The 8,654-nt window shown below is 27.1% G+C and overlaps 1 protein-coding gene across 1 annotated transcript in view; it reads right to left on the reverse strand.

The window, feature by feature from the left end:
• LOC106680675 (very long chain fatty acid elongase AAEL008004) overlaps window positions 1-7,188 on the reverse strand; it is a 125,001-nt gene extending 117,813 nt beyond the window's left edge. The window contains exons 1-2 of the mRNA XM_067049092.1: window positions 7,085-7,188; window positions 3,862-3,983 (exon numbers count right to left, since the gene is read on the reverse strand). Of these exons, the coding sequence (XP_066905193.1) occupies window positions 3,862-3,925 (64 nt within the window). The 5' untranslated portion in view covers window positions 3,926-3,983; window positions 7,085-7,188. The remainder of the gene's footprint in view (window positions 1-3,861; window positions 3,984-7,084) is intronic.
• Between the last annotated feature and the right edge of the window lie 1,466 nt (window positions 7,189-8,654).

An 8,654-nucleotide genomic window follows, 5' to 3' on the forward strand; every position in this document is an offset into this window, starting at 1 on the left:
AGACTAGTTATTATTGTATAGATAAAATAAATTCTATACCATTTAAGTCTCAAAACAATTTCCTTACAAGTCCAACGTTTTCGCCTATTCAGTCATCCTCAAGACAATGTTAAATAGAAATTTAGAACCACATCAATTTTTAAAAAATAATTTCAGTCCAAAAATTACCCCATTTTGTCAATTCTTTACATTAAATTAACACTTTTAATCTCAGCCAATTAACACTATTATACTTCATCAAAACAACAACATTACCGTCCTGGGAAAAATAGCTGCATACAATTTTTAAAAATTTATGTGCTTCTAAATTTATGTTTAAGAATGTCCTTGAGGATGGCCGATTTGCCTGAAACGTTGGATTTATAAGAAATATTGATTATTTTGAGACTTAAACGGGATAACACTTGTTTTATTTAAATAAAAAATAAGCATATTGAAATCGTATTTTTATTAAGATAAGAGAGCCTTTTGAATTTTTATTTTAAGTTCTAGGGCCCCTTCTAAACTCTGCTATCAAAAGCATTTCACTATCGCCTACCACTATAGTCGACTTCATATTGTAAGCGCAAATTTTGAATGGTTTAAGATTTTATCACATTCAGTAATTCATTATTTATTCTCTTTAGTTTTTGTATATCATTTGTGTTGTACTTTACTATTTTTTCACTTTTAATTTTGAAATTTTCTCGAAACTACCAGTTACAACTCTAGCAACATAGGCTGAAATATCTTTGATGTTTCTTTCTAACAGACAATAATCTTTTTGTTAACAATAATAAAAATACAAAACAACTATGAAGATTTTTTCCCTCAAATTGTATGGAGTTACAGTGAAAGTTAAATACAGGGTTTTTAAATATTATATGACTTCCACTGCCTGAGGCAAGAAATAAACATATTTTTTTAAAATGAAAATTCATAATTAAATCATCGTGAGCTCAATACAATTTTCGTAAGAATATAGCCATTGTCAATTACTGATAATGTAAAATATACTCCTTAAAAATATGAATATATCCAAATTGTTAAATTTCCCCTTTTTACAGAACACGGACCTAGCGTTAATATAAAAATGACATTTATTTTGATACTCTGCTTCTTCTTCTTTATTTTCGTATTAATAATTATTTATTTATTATTTATATTGGAGCGCTGCCAATGGGTAGTTTCTCTACATTCCTATATCATACCATTATGATTTTACTTCAAATTTATTTGTGTTTTATGTACTGTTGTAAATGTCAATAAATAATTTTTTTTAAAATTATTCACATTATTTATTGTTCACAATAAATAAAAGGATGATACTTTTTCAACGTATTTTATGATGGATAATATATTTTTTTTTTGGTTAAGTTATTCGAATAGAATGCGGTAACCGACAGTTCGATTGAATCTGAAACCACGATTCGTAGCCGGTTCCTAAAAGATGTTGACAGGTTTTATGTAAAGAGGAACTTTCACTGTAGGCAGACCAAATTCGGATGTACCAGTGACACATATTTTCGATTCGCGCATAGTCATTTGAATTTGGCTTACCAATGAATTGACCCACTACTGTGGAAAACTTTGACCTTCCAATAAAGTAACTGTATAATAAACCTAAAAAAATCCTCGAAATTCCACTGATCTCTCATTAGGGGTTTGGTATAAGTGGGACGGCGTTGTATAATTGATTGCTTAAGCATTAAATTATAAATTTCAAATAAATTGATACAGGTAGTCAAGTAAACCCTATTTGATTTGTAAAAAAGTATTGTTTACATTTTAAGTTTCATCAACTCAAAGTATACACATGTTTATGATTCTATATTACACACATATTAAAGTGAAATTATTACAAAAAAGAGATTAGGACTGTAGGTAGCTGATCTTCGTTAAACAAATACTTATCATATAATGTTGTTTTTTTTTTAATATTTATGTATTGCTATTTACCACTGTGCATTATGATACATTTAGTAAATCTGATCTAAGTTAAATTGGAGTGTTACAGGCGTTTAGAGAAACTACCCATTGGTAGCAATCATATTATGTTAAAATTAATCATATAATGTTAAAATTAAAATGTTAATAGGATAAACTGTTGAAGTGAATTTTTTTTTAAATGATGGATGGAATAATTTGACTCATAAAATTAAATAAATTATAGTTTTATTATAAACGGTTCACAAAAAAATGTCATCATTCCTTGTTCGCTAATCAAATTTGATATTAAATAAAAATTATAATATTAAAAAAATGTTTACTATATGAATCAAATTTGTAAATTTAACTTATTATGGTAATTATTTTGGTAAATGGTTGTTGTTATATTTTTTAATAATCTAGTTTAAATATATCGTTGTGGAATAATATAGTTCCAAAATGGTTTGATGTAGAGGTATTTTACAATTTTATTTTTGGGTAACTTCTATGTACGACAGTTAATTGTTAATTTTTTGTACGCGATATCATTTGCTAATACATACTGTTTAAAAATAAACTAGCACAATAAGAAAATTTAATTTTTTAACTTTTTGTATCCCTTTGGAAAAATGTGATTTCATAGTTATGTGATTTTACACTTTTTTCGACGATATATTATAAACTTTTCATCTCTTATTGATGTTATTGTTATCATAAATATCTTTTTTAATTTTGCTATTCAATTATTATTGTATACTAAAGAATTTATTGGTATTATATTATAATTTTTTTTTATTTCTCATCAAGTTAATTATTCATAAGTATCTCGACATTTGAAAGACAATCTCGAGTCAGAAATACTGATAAACTGAGGAAGTGAAAATTTGAAAACACGCAGGATTCTTGTGCAACAAGATAACTCCTGAGTACGTTATACCCGGATGCAATACTATCTTCTTTGAATGGGGTCGTTAAATGTTTTTATTAACTGTTAAATTGTTCGATAACTGCATTAAAAGGAATGATAAAAGAAATTTTATCGCTTAGATACATTTAGCTAGTTCTACTCAAAACATTTCTCTTGTTTTTACGTAATCGAAACCGGACAGGTTCATTCGTAAGTTTCTCCCGCAAAGTGCGAGGTGGGTAGAATTATCGACGTCCAAACTTTGTTCCAATTGTCAGTAAAAATTAAATAAAAAACGTTGCTACGTTTCACGTACGTTTTAAGTACTGTGCGGTTCCGAAGATGGACGATTAATCTTAAATAGGTCTTAAAAGTAAAATTTCTATTTGAGGAAATGCAATTGAAATCCCAATTAATTAAGATATGTTTAAAACAAGTATCATCATAAAGTTAATGTTCTTTTTTTTTGCTTACTAAGCTGTATCAACTTATATTACGTTTTACCAATTTGTTTGAAAAAATCTTATAATATTCTACTATACCTCTTATCTTTCCGACAACTTTCCAAGGATATGAAATTTGTAAGTTTTATCCAAAATGTCAGCGAAAAGTCCAAAAGAAACAGTAACATTCACTACTGCGAACCAACTGCTACAAAACCCCTAAGTTTCATCAAATACGGTTTGTTAGCTTAAGAGAATAAAATGGTTCATTAAAGCCGGGGACAGCGACACTTATATTTCCTTAATATTTATCCAACATTTATTTTGCTTAATTTTTATTTCTTACTTATTGCATTACCACAAATTCGCGGAGATACTATTGCAAAAACACAGTTGTTGTACTTAGGCCCCGTAGATTAATTATAAAAAGAGAAATTGCTCAGATCTTCTGAGTGGTTTAGTGTTTCTGGGACCAATCATGGGTTATATAAACCACCATTATATAACATAAAGCAAATCTAGGTTCAAAGTGGGTTAATGTCTTACACCGCACAAATACGCAACGTTTAACCAACTATGCTACGTACTTAAGAAGTCACAAACCTTTGACGATTTCCAATGTTCCACGAACAACGGTGTCCATTGTTCCACAAACAACGGTGTCCATTGTTGTTTTTCCTGATATAAATTTTTCTAGCTTCTTCTTAAGTATGTGAGACTGTGCTCTGTAACAGAAAAAAAATAAAAGATTACTAATTGAATTAGTATATTTAATTTACAAACATTTCAGTGGTTCATTGAATTAATTTATTGGAAAGGAAGCAATTTATGTACAATCCATGTATGGTTATACATAGTATGGATTTGATGAAATGAACAGAAAGTAGATACTATATAATATAAACAGTCATATAAAATAAAATTTGAGGTTATATTACTGTTATCATAAAATAAATTGTTAACGGTTTTACCAATAAAAATAACAACATTTTGATTAATTAACTTACTACTATAACGATGATCTATAAGGATTTATCAGAAAAGAAATTCAATGTGAGAAATATTTTCGTTATAATTTTATTTAAGTATACTGTATCACTGATGTAATGAGTTTTAAATTAAAAAATAAAACAAAAAAAAGGATATAAAATATAAAATAAAATAAATACAAATATTATAATTAAAATAAAAAAAAGAGAGAGCATTATTTTTAAAATTTAAGAGGCAATTGATGATATGATTCTATGATTAGGTATGTGACATTCTCATAATAATATTAATGATGAAGGCTTAGCGAACCCGAAGGTTCGAAACCGATACCACTAATAGTTCTCTGCGAGTTCTTACTCGTACATACATCTGTCCAGTGACCTCTCCCCAAATCCAAATCTACTAAATCAGTCTTAACGCAATCCTCCTATCTACGTTTCGGTCAACCCCTTGAACTTTTACCCGGCGGTTCAGTGTTTATTTATATTATTTAGGGGACCTTTTGTTACTCCTTTTAAGTCCCACGACCACACACTCCCATCTTATTCACCGCAATGCTATAACCTAAATTGTATTTATCAGGTGCAGTATTCAATTCATTGTTGCATATCCTTCTAAAGGCATACTTTTTCTGTCCGAGTATTTTAGGTAATACTTTATTTTCTAAACCCTTGAAGGCACTGTTCATCCCTTAGTGTGTAAGAGGCCAAGTGTCGCATCCATAAAGAACAGTGAGAGGGATAATAGTTTAGTAAATTCTAACTTTTAAATTTTTGGACAGAAGGAGCGAGCTAAGCAATTCCGAGATTGAAAAATAACAAGCACTTCCCTCCTTTATTCTCACATTTGTTTGTTTCCTTATATAATGTGACATTTAAAACACACATAAAAACAGAGCTTTTTGCCTTGAATATTTTAACGACCCCTTTCATATGATCTTGTTAAATTTTTTTGAGCCTTACATTTCGGTGGTTTTGAGAATTTAAGGATAGCATTTTCAGTCTTAACATTAGATTATCACTTCATTCAATTTACCTCAGATTCATATACCTCTGATATAATACGTTCATTAACTCATCTTCAATCATTATCACTAATAATAATGAAATACTATTAGTAAAGAATTATTCTTTAATTCAAAACATGTAGTTTTTATAAATTAATTTTTAATTAAACATTCTTGATTAGGTATATACTATATTATAATTATAAAGTTTTAAAACTAAATTATATTATTATTGCGTGCGTAGCAAATTGATAAACAATTTAAACCAATTAATTATGAAAAAAACAAAACATATTACTTTAAACAAAATGTTTGTGGAACAGCTACACATTTTCACGTGGATTAAAAAAAAAAATTAAAATTAAATTTTTAAAAGCTTCGCAGCAGTACTATCGCATAATATATTACAATTAAGAAAGTGGTAGCAACCTAAACTCGATATTTAATTAACATTTTCCTAATTTGATATAGATAATTAATAAGTACAAATAATTGATATTGTATCCTAGAATTAAGAGCATTCGATTGGGTGCGGTCTATAAGAATCTTATGTTGATGCAAGATCATATTTTAAAATATGGTTCATATAAAATTTTTAAATGTTTCATACCTGAGTATGTTTTAGATATTTTTATTTTTTAAATTTATTTTAGCGTTATTTAAACAAATTAAGGAAATATTTGTTATATAAATTAATAAATTAACTTCTTTTTAAAAAAAAATCACATTATTTACTTGCTCTTCGAAATATTTCTTATTGCAAGTTTAGCTCTGATGACAAGATAATGGAAACTAATTTTTATTATGTTGATAATGGTTCTAATCTCACCAAATTCTTTCCATTTTGTTTGTATGAGGAAACATTTTAAAAAATGAATATTAATTATTAAATAAATTATTTATAAAATGAATTAAGTTGGCTAACTGTTTTATAAAAAAAATTTCCATGAAAATTAATAGGTTATCCATCAAGAAGAGGAGTGTAGAAAAAAATTAACTATCCAACGTTAGAACAAAAATTTAAATCTATGTAAGATTTTATAACTTTATTCAAATACTTTGAATATTTGAGTCCTGTTTATTTATTTACATCATATATTTAACATTTTACACAAGTGACAAATAAGTCATATTTTAAAGAAGAGAATGTTACAAAGATTTCATTGCTTACTTAAATTATCCAACTTAATACTTTAATTTTAATTTAATTTTATTTATTTTATTAAATCTATGTATTTCTTGTTGAAGCTTTAGTTTCAATAATAAGCCTTCATGTCATGTTAATGTTTTATACTCTTATATTACTAATAGTTTGAAAGCTTTTGTTTTTTTTTACTATTTGTTTTTTTTTCTTATATACGTAAATATTATAATACTAAATATATATATCATTATCAGGTTTAATAGATATTTATTTCTATAAAAATGATTTTTTTTCTCGCCTTTGCCTGATTAAAAAGAATTGAAGTTTAATTTCTCCATAGAGGCTGATTTTAATAATAGGTATATGGTCTCTTGGAGTAATTCAACCTTAAAGAAGAGTTATTCGTTGTGGATCCGGCAGGAAAAATAAGTGGCCAATTTGTACTTGTTTATTCCAAGAATTGTGAAATTAAAAAAAGGGAAAAATAATTGAGATTGGTGTATTAGTATAGGTTTAGATAATTTCTTTAAACTTTAATCAATTTTTATTTTTAATATTCGAAGAATTATTACTATTTTAAATTTGTTTATGGTTTTCATTAACGTATTTTACTACTTTTTTTTTTTATTATTCATTTCATAAACTAAAGGAACAGTTCCGTTTCACAATGAGATACAACGACTTACCCAGAAGATATCCTTGTTCGTGCGTCTGGAACAGTACTGAGTAGATTCACTTCTCTGACCGGTGTTATGAAAACGCACGTTGGTGGGGGCTCGCCTATGCCACGACTTCGCGCTCCAACTATTTGTCAAGAGACAATTTATTCTCAGGAAAACGCTAAATATATTGGACGGAACAGGTTGCCTCAACTGTCGATTTCAATGGAATCTAATAGGACTCTCATAATTTAGGGAGAATCTCATTAAGCAGATGCCCTCATTTGCAATAGTCAGGTGACAGATGTTTTTTAAGAAATCTAATATTAAGATTTTTTAATAAAGATATTATAACTACAAGCACTCGATGTATTGCATTGAATGTAAGGCCTGTTTAACTTAAGGTGTTTCTATTTTAAAATTATTTTTCTATTTTTTATTTGAAATTATTCTTTATTATGTCTGACCTTTATTTTTACCTTTGCTTACCAATACATGGAATACATAGTAATGAGAATTATTAAAAATGTTGGGTCCCAGTTGTCGTTTCAGATTATCTGAGTCAAAATAACCAAGTAGAGAGTAATTTCGGTAATCCAAATTAATAGATGCTGAGAGGGGGAGGGGGTTTCGGAATACTGAAAAGTTCGTATTACAGAAACTATTAGGAAAATAGTGTAAAAAATTAAGTAATATTAATGTACGTACTATCTTTATTTATTTAATCTTATTGAAAATTTGGCAAGTTTAGTATTTAAAAAATTTAAAATTATATGTAATTTAATTAGTTAAAATTAAAAGATTGTTTATTTAAAAATGAAAAAAGTACAAACAGAAATAAAAAAATACCCTTCGTATGGATTCATTTAAAACGTGATTTCGTCAACAAAATTTGTATTATACATGTTTGTACAATTAATTAAATTAGTATTACAGAATCAAATTATTTATACAATATATATTATTTATTACTTATTTCAACAAAGTATATTCTGAACACTTCCAAAGGAATAGATTACCCGATATGGACTAAAAATTTCTACTTTCGGTAGACATTTTTCTCGGTGATTATAACTTGCCAATAGAACAGGAAGTTAAAGATGTCCTTTACAAATCTGCTCTTTTATTTGAAAACAAAAATATCATCGCCTCTTGAGTTTTCTAGAAAAAAATTAACTATTTTTTTTTTCGCCTGTTGGGATTACTGGAATGTTCTGAGGCCTGTAAGTCAAAAGTCCAGCTCAAAAACCAAAAGTTCGAAAATCAAATTACATATGAAGGGTATGTGTATGCCTGGTTAATTCATCAATTTTTTCATTAAAATGTTTGTATTTTCTCAAAAATGGCTCTAATAATTTTGATTAAACTCAGAAAATCAATGTAAAATTAAGTGATAATTAATAACTGGTGGATCTTATCCAAATTAAAATAAATAAACAGTAAATATTTAATAATTTGATGAATAACTAAATGAGTTAAAAGGAAAAAGAACAACAGTTTCAGTCTAGGTATTCATGAATTTATTATCGAATTATAAATTAACAATAAAATAGACTTTGATTTTAAGAAAAGTTAATAATCTGATAAATTCACAAAC

The sequence above is a fragment of the Halyomorpha halys genome, unplaced genomic scaffold (assembly GCF_000696795.3).
Source record: "Halyomorpha halys isolate HHAL.00 unplaced genomic scaffold, Hhal_1.1 Scaffold276.1, whole genome shotgun sequence".
Classification (NCBI taxonomy): Eukaryota; Metazoa; Arthropoda; class Insecta; order Hemiptera; family Pentatomidae; genus Halyomorpha; species Halyomorpha halys.